Here is a 16,256-nt window from a genome sequence, read left to right on the forward strand (position 1 = left end):
GAATTACGTCCAGGTTTATTTTTTTCTTTGACAAGCCTGTATGTTTGAAACACCATTTTTTTTTTTTTTTTTTTTTTTTTTGTGGAAGCAAACAAAAGCTGCCAACATTTTTAGAAATAGATTGTATGTGTTCTGGTCTTGGTACTATAGTTAAAGGGTTTGTACTTAAAAGTGGAGAAAATTGGTTTGGTTAATATTTTTAAGGACTTCTCTCTTTTGTGTTTTGTTTTTCCTAGACTTCATATATTCATCAAATCAAACACGTGTTGAGAATTTAATACAAATAAAGCTCTTATTTCTTCAGTCTTCGTAAAGACTTTTCTGTTTTGTTTTTTTGAGACTGTTTTGTTAAGTAGTTCAGTAGTTTTGAATTCACCATGTAGCCCAGGCTGACCTTCAACTCTTGAGGATCCTCCTGCCTCAACCTTTCAAGTGCTGAGATTATAAGTGTGCGCCTCCACACCTAATGTATACAGACCTTTTTTATTCTTACCAAAGAACTTCTCATCTGTTGATTATTTATTTTCCACCTTTATTAAGGTGTAATTGACAAGTAAGGATTGCTTTTGGGTGTGGTAGTGGACTCTTGAGATTTTAGCACTCTGGAGGCTGAGGCAGAAGGAATATAGTTTTTTTTTTTTTTTTTTTTGTCTTTTTCCTTTTTATCGGTACCGGGGATCGAACTCATGACTGCCTGCTTGCAAGCCAGGTGCTTATGCTGCTGAGCTAAATCCCCAGCCCCCAGGAATATAGTTTTGAGCCCAATGTGGGCATTTAGCAACTTAGTTGTGACCCTGTCTTAAAATGAAAAATGAAAAGGACTGGGTTGTAGCTCAGTGTGAAAGCAAAACAAAACCCAACCCAATTGCATATGGTCAAGGTGTATAACTGCATGGTTTTAGATGTGTATCCCTTGTGTCATGATCATCAGAATGCAATTAACCACATCCAGAGCGGCATGAAGTTACTCTGGGTAGTGGGGATGGGATGAGCACCCTTGAGATCTGTTTTCAGCAAATGGGAAGTGAACAGTACCGTGTCATTGGTCAGTTACCACAGTCACCGTGCTGTACAGAATATCCCCAGAATGTCATTTTGTGATTTACAAAGTTGTGCCCTCAAGCTGATATCCTCCCATTTTTCCATGCCACAGCCCCTGGCAGTCCACATTTTGTTCTGGTGAGGCTGGGTTTGTAGGTTTCATATAAACCCAAGACCCTGTAGTGCAGTATTTGTGGTTCTGAGTCTGACTGAGTTTGTTGGCCACCAGCCTCAAGGATCACCTGTGTTGTTGCCGGCGACAGGATTTCCTCCTTTATCCCTGGCTGTTTCTGGGTTTGCCCATGTGCGACCATGTGTATAAAACACGTTTTCTATGTGAGCTCACGTGTGCACTGGTGTTGGGCTGCCCCCCACCTCAGTGGCACTGAGGATATCTAGCTGTGCACACGAAGCGCAGCTGCCTGTTGGAGACTGATTTCATTGCCGTGGGACGTTGGACTCAAGAGACTGCTGGAGTCTGTGGATGCTAATTTTTGTGAAGACCTTCTGTGCTTTTTTCCATGATGGCATTAGCATTTTTTAAGGACTTCTATGGATAGTTTTATTTTGACCTAAATACAGAAACAATGACTGAAAAACCTAAGTAGGACTCATTGATGTTACAGTCTGTGTCCTTTCACTGTGTTAACTGATCATCCCAAGAACCTGAGGTGGTGGTTAATAGTTCTGTTTTTAAGGTGAAGAAGCCGAGGTATAGGGATATTTAGTGACTTGCTAGCAGAGTTCGTTAATCAGCTGGCTCCAAAGTCTGTGCTTTTTTGGGGGGCGGGGGAGGGGTACCAGGGATTGAAATCATGACCTCATTCTTGCCAGGCAGGTATATAAGCCACTAAGCTAAATCCCTAGCCCCTAGAGTCCATGCTTTTAGCTGGAGTGATTAATTCATTTTATATGGTAGAGTGTTTTGTTTTGTTGGATATTGAGACAAGGCCTTGCTATGTACTTATTCTACTCTGACTTTGAGTTTACTCTGTATCCTAGGCTGGCCTCGCACTTGCTACAGTCCTCCTGTCTCAGCCTCCAGAGTAGAGTTTTTATTTAACTAATTTGCTTCTCAGTTTGTACCATGGAACAGAGTTTTACCATAGGCTGTTGTGGAATGTAAAAGAATTTCTAATCACCGAATGAAAGCTATACAAAATTTCAGGCATATCTTAGTTTTTCTTTTTTTAGATAGGGATTCACAATGTAGCGTGACTGGCCTTGAACTCCTGGTGATCCTTCTGCCTCTGTACTGGGATATAGATGTAGGTTTGCCCTACCAAGCCACTGCCAGGCATATTTTAAGATGTTATCTTCCTTCATTTATATGAGTGCATTGTTTACTTTATTGCCATTCATATATGTTCTTAGTACTTTCTTTTGATATATGTCATAGTTCTACTGAGACTTATTTGTGAAGGTTTTTAGTGGAATGATACTGGTAATATTTGCACCAATTACTAATTAATGAATTTTGTTTCAATCCGGTGTCGATCTTTTAGAATCCTTAACTCCACAATGTAGGTTTATCAAATGGATGTGGTCTATTGGTTCAGGTGCTAGGAGTTGTTTTTATGTTGTCACAGTGTTGAAAAAGTCAAAAGAATATTTTGTGAAGTGTGAGAATTCTATGAAATTTCAAATTCCTGTCTGTAAATATAAAGTGCGAAAGTTCACCCACAGCATTTACTTACCTGTTGTCTGTGATTTTTTTTTTTTTTACTGACTTTATTTCAAGAGAAAAAAAGACAAGAGAAAAAAATAAAGTTTCAAAACACATCAATCAGGGAGCAACAATGGTACATACATTATGCCTTGTTTTCCACAAATCATTCACCTAGAGTACAAGACATCTGCATTCAGTTGTCCAAACAATACCAGCATAAAGCTTTCTCTTCATGAACTCAGACAAATCAGTAATACAACTGTCTTAACTATCTTTTATATGTAATTTTTTGTCTGAGGAACAGCTGACAAACATTTTCTGCCATGTTGTGGATTGTTTCTTCACTCTGTTGGTGATTTCTCTTGCTTTGCAAAAGCTTTTCAGTAGGCTGGGATCGCAGTTGTTGATTCTTTGTGATTGTTCCTGTGCAGTGTTTTGTTCATAAAGTATTTGCCTACACCAGTGTTTTCAAGAGTTTTACCTACTCTGTCTTCCAGCAGATTTAATGTTTGTTTTAATATTAAGATCTTTGATCCATTCTGATTTTAGCTTGGTGCATGGTGAAAGAAATGAGTCCAGTCTTAATTTTTGACATGTGTAGATCCAGTTTTTCTAGCACCATTTACTAAAGAGGCCATCTTTCTTCCAGTGAATGTTCAGCACCTTTGTCAAAGATAAGGTGGCTTATTGTGTCTGGAGTAGTTTCTGCATTTTTAAATCTGTTTCATTATTCTTTGGATCTGTTTTTGCCAGTACCATGCTGTGTGTGTGTGTGTGTGTGTGTGTGTGTGTGTGTGTGTGTGTGTGTGTGTGTGTCTGTGTGTGTGTGTGTGTCTGTGTGTGTGTTTGAGATGGTGTGTTGCTATTCAGTTCAGGTTGGCCTTGAGCTCACTTTGTGGCCTGGGCTGGTCTCAAACTTGCAATGATCCTCCTGGTTTAGCCTCCCGAGTGCTGGGATTACAGGATTACAGATGTGTCCTACTATGCCCAGTTTGTCTCTGTGTGTGTGTGTGTGTGTGTGTGTTTGTGTGTGTTTAATCACAGTAGCTTTGTACTATAACTTGAAGCCAGGGGTTGTGATGCCCCGTCTTGACTTTGTCACCCAGGGTTGCCTTTGCTATTTAGCTCTGTTCTGGTTCTGTATGAATTTTAGGATTGCTTTCTTTAATTCGATGAGATATGCTATTGGACTTTTGATTGGGATTGCATTGAAACTGTAACAGCTTGGCCAAGTATGGCCATTTTTAGTATATTGGTTCTTCCTAGCCAGGAGCATGGGATAGCTCTCCATTTTCTAATACCTCTTTAATCTCCTTTTTCAGAGTACTGTAGTTTTCAATGTAGAGATCTTTTACATCCTTTATTAGATTGATTCCTAGGTACTTCTTTTTTTTGGATGCTATTGTGAAAAGTGTTGTTTCCCTGATTTCTCTTTCAGTTTATTATTCATGTACAAGAAGGCTATTGATTTTTGAGTGGTAAGTTTGTATCCAGCTACATTACTAAATTTGCTTATTAAACCTAAGTTGTCTTTTTAGTGGAGTTTTTGGGTTCATCTATGTAGAGTATCATGTCATTTGCAAATAATGATAGTTTCTTTCTTTCCTGTCTTTATTCCTTTTGTTTCTTTCTCTTGTCTAATTGCTCCAGCTACAGTTTCCAGGACTGTGTTGAATTAGGAGTGGAGACAGTGGACCTCCTTGTCTTGTTTCTGGTTCTAGGGAGAGAGTTTTCAGTTTTTGTCCATTTAGTGTGATGTTGGCTGTTGGTTTATCGTACATGGCTTTTATCAGATTGAGATAATAAAGACCATTTATTCCAATTTTCTGTGAGGTTTTTTTTTATCATGAATGGGTGCTGGACTTTGTCAAAGACATTTTCTGCATCTATTGAGATGATCATACAATTTTTTGCCATCAACTCTGTTAATATGGTGTATGACATTTATGGATTTACATATGTTCAAACATTCCTGCATCCCTGGAATGAATTCCACTTGATCATGGTATATACTCTTGGTGATTTGCTGCATTCTGTTTGCTAGTATCTTTTTTGTTGTGGTTGATACCAAGATGAAACTTAGGACTTGAACTTTTCGCTAGAGCCACTGAGCTAAATCCCCAGTCTCTCAATTCTGTTTTTTTTTCTTTTTGGTACTGGGAATCAGACTCAGGACTTTGAGCTTGTTAGGCAAGCGCTGTATCCCTGAACCATATCCTCAGCCCTGTTTGCTAGTATCTTACTGAGGATTTTTGCATCTACATTCATTAGGGAAATTGGCCTGTAATTCTCTGTCTTAGTTGGATCCCTCTCTGGTTTTGGTATCAGAGTAATGCTTACTTCAAGGAATGAATTTGAGAGTATTGCTTCTTTTTCCATTTCATTAGCGAGTCTGAGAAGTAGTGGTGTTAGTCTTCTCTAAATTTCTTATAAATTTCAGAGTGAATCAGGCAGAGCCTGGGCTTTTCTTTGTTGATAGGTTTTTAATTACATCTTCAGTTTCATTGATTGATAGTGGGTTGTTAAGGATTTTTATATCTTCTTGATTCAGCTTTGGTAATTCATATGTATCTAGGCATCTGTCCATTTTTTCTGTATTTTCCATCTTACTAGAAATTGCAAGTTTTCAAAGTAGATATAGATGATATTCTGAATTTCTGCACTCTTGTGATTTCACACTTTTCATTCCTAATTACATGTATTTGAGTTTTTTCTTTTGATAAGGTTGGATAAGGGTTTCTCAATTCAGTCTTTCAAAGAACCAACTCTTTAATTCATTGATTCTTTGAATTTTTTAGTCTCTAATGCATTAATTTCTGTTCTGATCTCTATAATTTCCTCCATTGTACATACAAAATTTTGGCTTAAGCTGCTCTTTTTCTGAAAGTTTGAGGTTCACCTTTAAGTTGTTTATATACACTTGCTTTGTTTTCCTGATATGGATATTTACTGCTATAAATTTTCCTCTTAAGACTGCTTTGTGTTTTATAAGTTTCAGTATGTTATATTATTGTTGTCATTCAGCTGTAAAAATTGTCTCATTTCTTATTTAATTTCATCTGTGACCCATTGGTTGTTCAGCAGGGTGCTATTGAATTTCCATGTGTTTATGAAGTTCTTGCAGTTTCTTGTGCCTCAGACAGTCTTCCTTAGCCTCTAGCCCACTCCACCTCTGAGCTGCAGACCCAGCCACCTCATCTGGGGGTTCAGAGTCTCCTTTGGGCTTTAGCTCCTCCATTGTTGCCCAACCTGGGATGCACAACTGAGAACCATTGAGAATGCCATGTGGTTATTTTTGTGCTACTGCACCTGACTTAACTAGTTACTACAGCTCACATGTACTGAAAGGGTAACATGTTTACTCTCTAGCCCTTGTATATTGTGGCGAACCTCTCATTGTTTTGTTTTCTTTCACTAGAATGTGAACTCCATAAAGAGAGATCTTTCTTTTGTTCACTCATTCGTGTATCCTACTATTTTCTCTAAATATTTGAATAGAATAAAAAGTGGATTACTTTATATTATATAATGGAATGTTTAATTTTCAAAATATAGGCAACACTTAAATACTGTGCCATGTGAAGTATAGGTTTGTTACTCACATTTAACAATAGGATAAAACTGCGATTGAGAAAATCAACCAAGGTTATGCAGTTGAATACATGCTAGATCTGGGATGTGATCCTTGGAAATCTGACTTTAGGATTGGTTCTCTATAAATTATGCTTAATGCCTAATCTATACTGCCCTTTTTTTTTCGGTTTTTTTTTTTTTTTGTTTTTGTTTTTGTTTTTTTTTGTACTGGGCATTACACCCAGGGCCTTTACACTGAGCACTTTCCAAACATTTTTTCATTATGGGATAGGGTCTCAGTGAGTTGCTTAGTGAAGCATTATGGTGCCTGCCTGTAATGCCTGGGGAGGCTGAGGCAGAAGGATTGCCGTAGGTTCGAGGCCACATAGTGAGTTCATGGGCCAGCCTGAGCTACAATGAGATCCTGGCTCAAAAAATGAAACAACAGCCAGGAATTTAGCTCAGTGGCTTAAGTGCTTGCCTTGTAAGTGCAAGGTCATGAGTTCTGTCCCCAGTACCAAAAAACAAAGACCAAGAAAATACCCCCCCAAAACCCCCTAAAACAAAGAAGTAGTAAGTTGCTAAATTGGCCAGGCTGAATTGAATTTATGATGTATCTGCTTCCTGCTTTGCTTCCCAGAATGCAGGAATTACAGGCGGGTGCCACCGTGCCTGATTCACACTGTCTTTTATAGAGGATACTTGGTCAGTTCTGCCTGGTGTGGTGGTGCATGCCCTGAGCGTTGCTATGTTCAAGGCTAGCCTGAACTACAAAGTGAGGCTGCCTCTCTCTGTCTCTTGTCTCTCTCTCAAAAAAGATAGTTTTATTATGTATAATGGCATAATTTACTTTAGGAGTTTATGTGTCATCTGTTTTTTTTTTGATGCTCTTGTCATCAGACCTCAGTTTTGCCAAGAACAGGCAAAAACAGGTTGAACAGCTCTGTGCTTTACAAAACTATATTGGACTACAGAAAGCAAGGCTAGGAAATACAATGTTAGCATTTCTCTTTTTGATTACTATCTGTTGTATTTAACCTAATCAGGTTTAACCTTTTAAATGAGTTTTGAAATTAAAATTGGTAAACTAGAGCATAAATTTAATACAGGTATTGGCCGTGTTTGAATATTACATTAAATTTTAACTTAAAGCAAGTTTCTTGATCATATGTATATTTTAAATATCTGGGTGTAAAAAATTAGAATTACTTTGAGAATAGGCATTTTTCTTTTGGAAATTAAGGAAATGATAGTGTATTTCTTCTCTTTTGTATTTTTCCTTCAAGTGCATTTACTTTTTTTATTATTTGATGTCCTGAGTTTCCATAACTAAGGATCAGTTTAGGGTTAGGTTAAAAAACACAAACTTCCCTAAATTATTTAATGATGTTCTAATAAACCTTAAATTCTTTTTTTTTTTTTTTTTTTTTTTTTTAATTTTGAGACAGTATCTCACTATGTAGTTCAGACTGGCCTTGAACTCACTGTGTGTCCCAGTCTGGCTGCAAACTGGCACCTGTCTTTGCCTCAGCCTCCTGAGTGCTAGTATTACAGGCATGTGCCACCTCGTCTAGCTATAATTATGTTCTGAGCAGTTCAATTTCCTGTTGACGTTAGAGTCTAAAGAAACCATATGGAATATTTTTGAATTTTTAAATTGTGAAATTAAAGAACATTTTGAAAAAAGAAAAAAGCACTTTATTAGCCTAGCACAACTATTTTAGCATGTATCTTTCCAGTATACGTGCTGATATTTATTCTATGTACATGCAGTAGTGGAATTTGCAGTTTGGAAGAAACTAGGTATAACCCTTTTTACTTAAAGAAACTGTGTGATTTGTGCATCATTTTTTTGTATCAGATCCTTCAGAATGCAAAGCAGCATCTTTCTGGCCTAATACAGATTCCAATTATACCATTATAACATTATGAATTTCTTTTACTTCTGTTTTAATATAACCAGGTATAAGGAAAACATCTTGCTATTAAATGGGAATGCATTTGAATATTGGTACACTGTTATATGTTTCCATATATTTATTGTGCCTTTCTTTTTACATTTTTATTCAGCTTTCTAAAACCAACTTTTCCAACAACAATGATTTCCGTGCTCTTCTGCAGTCTTTGTATGCTACTTTCAAAGAGTTCAAAATGCATGAGCAGATTGAAAATGAATACATTATTGGCCTACTTCAACAACGCAGCCAGACCATTTATAATGTACATTCTGACAATAAACTCTCTGAGATGCTTAGCCTCTTTGAAAAGGGATTGAAGAATGTTAAGGTGAGTTACAAAAATTGGTATGTAATCATCACAACTTGTGCATTTTGTTGTGTCATTGGCAAAATTCGTTAATTTATAATAAGTGCCTGTATGTTAAAATGTTCTTTCAGTTGTTGAAGACCTAGGAAGACTTTATCAATAGGTGTGAGTGCAGTGGGGCAGCTGGCATTGTGGAAGAGAAATGCACCTCAGCTCTGAGTGCAACAAGAAATTGGGAGAGGTGAATAGCCGTGGAAAAATGGTGGGGTCAATAGATGGTGATTACCAGGAGGAAATGTCAAGGCCGGGAGGATTCTGGCTAGATCAGCTCTACCATAGTTTTGCTGAAGGCAGGCCAGGGTGATAAGATACTTAGGATGAGTGGGAAGGAAAGAGGAATTTGATTAGATGTTGAGATAGGTAGAAACCTCAAGGTAGATTTTCACTAAACTGACTCAGCAGGTTTCTAGCTAAAACTGGACTCTGAAGTCGAAGTTCAGGCCGATTGAGGAGGGAACCGGGCTTAGGTTTTGTTACAGGTTTTATCAGTTGTCTCTAATAAGTTTTCAATAAAATTCTAGTGAATGCTACTCATCATGACTTACAGGTGTTTTTGTAAGTTGAAATTTTAAGTACCATAAATTTGTTATATTCTGTTAACATTTGCTGAATTCTAAAGGAGAGTTATCACTGGAGATACTAAAGGTAAAACGATTACTTAAAGTGCATTTGCACTCTGTAAATTTTATCTTTTATAAAATTAATGGTGGCTCAGTAGTAGAGCACTTACCTAGCATATGTGAGGACTTGAGTGTGTCCCAGGTACCATTCAATAAATAAGTACAATGTTTGCTGAATTTTTTCTTGCAGGAAGCAGGGTAAACAGAAAAATTTTGGTTGTATAAAATAAAGTTAAACATATTTTTGATGTAGTTGAGGATAATGGTATAGATTTTATTAGATTTTATTCTTAATTACTGTTGTTAATATCTAGTTGTCCCTCCAAAGCCTTATGAGCTCAAATATGGGGCTTTAGAAAGTTGATTAGATTATAGTAGATTATAGATGTTTTGCTTAGGCAGGGCCTAGTCACTGGGAGTTGGACATGGAAGGGTTTATCCTCCCTCCCTCAGCTCCTCTCTTTACTTTCTCTGCTTCCTGCCTGCCTTGCTACAAGCAGCTCCCTTCCACCTAGATCCCTCCACAATGCCTTTCTGCCTTGGAGCCGAGCAGCTGTGAACTAAGACCTCTGTAAACTGAGCCAAAATAAATCAGTCTTCCGTTAATTTATGAATCTCAGTAATGAAAAGGGGACTAAGATTTTGGTACCAGGAATAGGGTTATCACTGACTTTTCTTGAGCATGTGGTTTAGACACCTTTACAGCTGGTTTGCAAGAGGAGTTTGGAAAGGTTTGCAGATTTCAACTGGAGAGTAGCCTTAGATGACTGTGAGCTAAGCTTAATGGGGGTTTTAGGTTGGAGTTTGGAAGTCAGAATGAAAATGTAACCGGTAAAAACCAGGCTCAAGAGGTTTCAGTTGGCAAGACAGATTCCATTGACAGTTGGACTCCAGACCATGTGTGTTCTTCTCTGGTAGAAAATTTTTCTATATTTTATTCCTGCCTGGATACTTCACAGGCAATTGAGATTAAGGACAATGAATTAATTTGTGGGTAGAAATTTCAAGGCTGTCCAATGTTGGGGCTGCGGTATACATACTGTTGGGGACTTTTTAGCCAAGTTTATACTGAAAATGAAGAGTCCATTTAAAAAGTTACCAGCTTTGCCAGAAAGTGCCTACAATGATGGAGCAGAGGAGAACTTGGTTGATGAAAAGAGTAACATTAAAAAGAAGCCAAGTGTTGGGCATTGTGGTGCATGCCTATAATCCTAGTACTCGGGAGACTGAGGTGGAAGGATTGCTGTGAGTTCAAGGCCATCCTGAACTGAATAGTGAAACTCTGTCTAGAAAAGGAGGGGGAAAACAGCCAAGTACTATGAATTAGAACATTAGAAAAAATGGCTTAAGGGCATTTCATAAGTTCAGAATTGCAGAGGGAAAAGACTTTGCTTAGAAGGAGCCGTAGGTCATCTTACTCAAGAAGAGCCCCTTAGGTAATTGGTTCCCTGGGGTTTGGTTTACAGTGCCCAGCCATCCAGGCACTCAGAGGCCTCTACAGTTGTAATTCAAGGGGGCTTGGCTGCTCCTGGAGCTTGTGGCAGATCTTGGCATCCTCCATATGGTGCTGGTTTTACAGACGTGCAGAATGCAAGTGTTAATAAAATGCTTCTACCCAGATATCAAAACAAGGTATTGGAAGTGAGTAGTGTGCCCCTGAGAGGGTAGTGTGTGATGCTGTGAGTGAAGCGGAAAGTGTAGTGGAGGGACACTGGGAAGGTAGAGAAGCCAAGGGTGTGGAATGTGTGAGGAAAAAGCTACAAGGAAAGAGCATAGCCATCCCAAGAGAGAAGCCATGAGAGGAACAGGAACTAGCCACGCTGTAGGGGCAAGTCTGCCCAAACCATTTGAAGATCAGGTGTCACTTAGGTGCTGTACACAGAGCTAAGGACTTAATGTTTGCCTGCTAGGCTTCAGTCTTGCTTTGGTCTTATTGGTTTCTGTTCTCTTTCTCCTTTTTGCAGTGGGAATGTTTACTTGGTGCCATTGTATGTTGGCACTGTTTAATTTCTTTCTGATTTTCACAGGGTCTTGAGTTTGCCTTAAGTCTTAGAGGTGACTTCGGGTTTGGATTTTACAGCTGTGCTGGATCTGTTAGGACTTTGGCAATTCTTAAAGGTGCACTAAATGTATTTTGCATAAAGAGATACATATGAGTGTTTTGGAGGCCCAAGGGCAGGGTGATGTTATTTGTATCCTGGTGTCCCTTCAAACCTACATGTGCTGAAAAGTGGGGGTTGAAAGATAATGTAGGATTAGAGCTGACTTGCTGTTAGGCGGTAGAGTCTGATCAGAAGAGGCAGGTCACTGAGGTGGTGGCCTGGAAGTTTCTCTTCCTCCCAGGCTCCTCCCTTCACGGTCCGTGCTTCCTGTCTGCCATGCTCTGAGCAGCTCGCCTTGGCCCTGCCCCTTTCATTGTGCCTGTCTACCTTGGAGACAGCTGATTGTGGACTGAAAGGTTACAGCCTGTGAGCCAAAATAAATCTGTCCTCTGTTTTATGGACACGAGGTATTGTATGCCAGCAATGAGAAGATGACTCAGATAATTACTTTTATATATTATGAAATATTTGAAATTTGGTCTTGCTTTCCTTCTGGCTCAGTGAGCATAGACTTAAGTAACAAAACCATCCAGTGACTGTATGCCCACCTTTCACTTAGAGATTCTGTTCTACAAAGCTTCACTACTGCGCAGCAGGAAAGAGGGTGGGTTGCAGGGAAAGAGGAGGGCTGCTGGTAGGGAATTCATAATCTCTAGAAGAATATTTCAGGACTTGGTAGGGAGGTAGGAGGTTGAGTGGGGTAGTGTTCTGGGTACTGATGGAAGAGAGATTCACTTTTCTATTGAATATTCTTTGTACTCTGAGTTTTTTTATATTCACATATGTGATGTGACTAGAAATGTGTATGTTTAATGAAATGTGGTATGTGTTTGAACACACCCCACAGCATTCTTGCCCCTATTTGAAGCAGTATTGGAAGTTTTTTTGTGTGTGTCTGTTTATTTGCTCTGTCACAGCTGCCTTGATACTTTGAATTGTTTCAAACAGTTACCTTGCGTGGTAGTTGCTTTGAGGAAGAGCCTGAAGTCACACAGGTCTGCTGAATAAGGTAGATGAGGATGCTTTAATGTTTTTATGAGTCTGCCGTCTGTTGGATGGCACTTGGCAGCAGTAGGCACCGTACTTTTGATCACATCTTGTGTAGATACTCACAGAAGTGGATTTTAAATAACTGCTTCAGAATGTGGCAAGAGTAACGGGATAAGTGTGTGTTACAGTTAAGAGCCAGACTGGTGGCCAACTGATGGCATATGTGCTGCAGTAGGCTGCTTATATTGTTGAAAGCGCTGAAAGGTTCATCACCACTGATTTAGACTTGCCCCCCTAAAGTCTCCTGTGTTCAGAGGTGGTGCTTTTAAAAGGTGATCAGATCATGGGGATCTGTACTTAAACTCCGCTAGTCCACTGATGAATCTGGACCAAAACGTGCAGTTAGGAGGTTGGGGGCTGCTTGGAAGAGGCTGGGTGCTATGGCTCTGACCTGAGAGGTGTATCCCTCCCTGCTTGCTTCCAGGATAGCAACAGCTTTCCTCTGCCAGACTTTCCCTGTGCCCTCCCTGCCCTGGAGCTGACAGAATCTGGACTGAGACTTCTAGAAACTATGAGTTAGAGTTAGCCTCGCCTCTTCGTCCCAGGTGTTAAGTGTTGTGTCCAGAGGCAAGAAAGTGGCTAAGGTGGAAGCAACGGGGAGTATTTTGAAGTGAACTAATGGCAGTGTGTCTTTTATTGTAATACTTTTTAGTGTAAATAGGCATGCATTTTTTTGATTTTTATTTCCTTTATTGACTCCCTTTGTCTTCCATTCTTCTCTGCTCCCTCCATCTTTTGATCATTTTCCCATTTGAGAAAGATGTATTTTGTTTACCCCATATTTTTTATTTTGCTATTTAAAATTTGGCTTTCTCAGATCAGAGATACTGTGTGATATTTAAGCTTGTGTGTCTTTTTTTTAACATATGGTCCCTTTTCCTACAGATGATTCAAATTTATCTTTCTTTATGGCAGAGTAATACTTCATTGTGATAAATAACACATTTTCTTTATTCCATATATCTGTCAGTAGACATGTAGGTTGTTTAACTGTTATAAATTATGCTGTTTAAACATGAGTATGTATGCATCATTGTAATAAGTCTTTTAATTCTTCCAGGAAGATAGCTAGAAGGGGAATAGCTGGGTTGAAAGGAATTTTAATCTTTTGAGCAATCTCCGTACTGATTTCTGTAGTGGTTGTACTAGTTTACTTTCTCACCCACAGTGTAGGGAACCCCCTCCTCACAGCCCTGCCAGCATTTGTTACTATTTGATTTCTTAATGATGACCTTCTTTCTAGAGTAAGACGGTATCTCAGTGTTTTTTTAATTTGCATTTCTTGAGTGGCCAGTAGTGTTGAACATTTCATCATGTATTAGCTATTTGTTCTACTTTTTCCCTAAAATGTCTGTTCATTTCACTTGCCTATTTTTTGATTGATCTTTTATTTAGGGGAATCTACTTTTTTGGAATTCTGTATATATTCTAGTTAGTAGTTCTCTGAGAACTAGTTGGCAATGGTTTTTTTGGGGGGGGGGCATTCTGTAGATTTCCTGTCCACTGCTGAATGTTTCTTTTGCTATGCAAAAGTTTTTAAATTTGATATAATCCCATTTCTTGATACCATTTCCTGTGCAACTAGAGTTCTTTTTAGATAGTCCTTGCCTATGTCTATGACTTCAAGAGCTATACATATTTTATCTTGTAGCAGGCTGTTTTTGTTTTGAGTTCTTTGATCTGTTTTGATTTTAGTGTAGTACATGGTGGTGACAGATATGGGTCTAGATTCAGTCTACATGTAGATAACCAGTTTTCCTACCCCATTCATTAAAGAGGCGCTCTTTTCTCCTATGTTTTTGATTCCTTTGTCTAAGATCAAATAGCTGAATGTGCCTGGGGTTGTTCCATTGATTGTCATGTCTTTTTTGTTGTTGTGTTTTTTATCTTTTTGAGACAGTCTCACTGTGTAGTCCTGACTGGAGTTGAACTCACTTTGTAGCCCAGGCTAGCCTCAAACTCTCATTCCTCCTGCTTCAGCTTCTCGAGTGCTGACATTACAGGCTTGTGCCTTCACTCCAGGCTCTCATGTCTGTTTTTGTGTCTGTGGCATGTTCTGTTCGTTTGTTTTGTTCTATATTTTTCCCTGTGGCTTTGTAATTTCAAACCTGGGATTGCAGTGACCCCTGGTTTGCTCTTACTGACCAGGATTGCTTTTGTCATTCTGGGTGTCTTCTGATTCCATATAAAGTTTAGCGTTTCTTTCTCCAGCCTAGTAAAGAATACTGTTGATATTTTTGTTAGAATTGCATTAAATCTTTGTATCAATTTTGGAAATGTGGCTATTTGGACTATTTTCCTTCTAACTATCCAGGAACAGGGGTAATTTTTTCATTTTCTGATGTCCTCTTTGATTTTTTTTTCCAATGCACTGTCTTTTTTTGTTGCAGAAGTCTTTCACTTTGTCAGGTTAATTCCTAAGTATTGAATTTTTCTTGGTGTTATTGTGAATGGTCCCCCCCCCCCCGGAAATTTTTCAGTTCATTATTAGTGTACAGGAATGATGTTGATTTTTGTATTTGTTACATTACTGTTGCTTTCATTATTTTGTGAGATTTTTGGGGGGGATCTGTTCAGAGAATCATATGATTTGAAAATAATGTCAGTATGACTTCTTCCTTTCTTATACATACCTTTCTTTTGTTTTCATTGCTTAATTGCTCTTGGCTAATGTTTTGAGTACAGTGTTGAACCGGAGTGGTGATAGTGGATATCCTCGTCTTGTTCCTGATTTTAGAGGAAAAGCTTTCAGTTTTTCATCCTTTAGTAGACTGACAGTAGTTTTGTCATCAGTGGCTATAATGAGATAAAGTCCTTCTATACCTACTTTCTTCACTTTTTCTTATAAAGGGATATTGGGTTTTGTCAGAGGCTTTTCTTGTAACTGTTGAGATGATCATATGATTTTTGTCCTTGCAACTGTGATGCATTGTGTTTACTAATTTGTGTAGATTGAACCATCCTTGTATTCCTGGGACAAAGCCTTCTTGGTCATGGTGTATGATCTTTTTGATGATTTGTTGCATTGTTTGCCAGTATCTTGTTGAGGATTTTTACATGTATATTCATTAAAGATATTGGTGTACCTCTTTTTTTATTGTTGTTGTTGGATCTTTGTCTGTTTTAGAGTCAGGGTAATGTTAGCTTTTGGAATGACTTTGACAGTACTCCTTCCCTTTCAATTTCATTACAGAGCTTGAAGAGTTTTGGTGTCAGATCTTACATGAAGTATTTGGTAGAATTTAGTAATAAACTCATCCAGACTTGGGCTTTTCTTAGTTGGTAGGGTTTTTATTTGTACTTCAGTCTCACTGCCTGAAGAGATTTGTGGGCCAGATATGGTGGGTTAGGCCTGTAATCCTAGCACTCAGGAGGCTGAGGCAGGAGGAGTACCATGAGTCTGTGCTAGCTTGGATTGCATAGTGAGTTCATTGTCAGCTTGCACTACATAGTGAGACACTGTCTCAAAAAGCGGAAAAAAAAAAAAGGAAAAAAAGATTTGTAATTCTAACCTAGCATCTGTGTGATTCAGAGACACAGACACAGGCAAACTAAATACTGACACATAATTAATACCTGCTAAATGCAATAAGTGTACCATCATTAAAATAGGAAAGAATTCATTGATGACAGCATAAACTTAACTAAACAATAAAACTTAATGGTTATACACATAAAGAGCGTAGAAACAGGAGAATGCAAGAAGTTTGAAAATTAGGATGAGGAGATGAGAAAAGTGACATAAAAGATTCTATTAAGCATATAAGGAAATCAGTAGAATTAGCTAAAAGTATCAGTAAAGAAGAAATAGAAAAAGCAGTAAAATAAAAAAATGAAAATAATAAGAAAGGAAAAAAAAAAAAAAGAACTACATCC

The 16,256-nt window shown here is 38.3% G+C and overlaps 1 protein-coding gene across 13 annotated transcripts in view; it reads left to right on the plus strand.

Moving 5' to 3' along the window:
* LOC100735196 (F-box/LRR-repeat protein 5-like) overlaps positions 1–16,256 on the plus strand; it is a 51,082-nt gene that overhangs the window by 6,401 nt on the left and 28,425 nt on the right. For 12 of the 13 annotated variants that reach the window (XR_010040782.1, XR_010040783.1, XM_063229871.1 and 9 more), the window contains exon 2: positions 8,354–8,569. The exons of the other annotated variant lie outside the window; for it this stretch is intronic. Coding sequence is in view for 10 of the 12 variants with exons in the window: in XM_063229871.1 (XP_063085941.1) it covers positions 8,354–8,569 (216 nt within the window). In the remaining 2 variants the exon portion in view is untranslated. The remainder of the gene's footprint in view (positions 1–8,353; positions 8,570–16,256) is intronic. 13 annotated transcript variants of the gene reach the window in all.

This window comes from Cavia porcellus, unplaced genomic scaffold, assembly GCF_034190915.1.
Source record: "Cavia porcellus strain 051 isolate PalLab524CR breed Dunkin Hartley unplaced genomic scaffold, mCavPor4.1 scaffold_18, whole genome shotgun sequence".
Classification (NCBI taxonomy): Eukaryota; Metazoa; Chordata; class Mammalia; order Rodentia; family Caviidae; genus Cavia; species Cavia porcellus.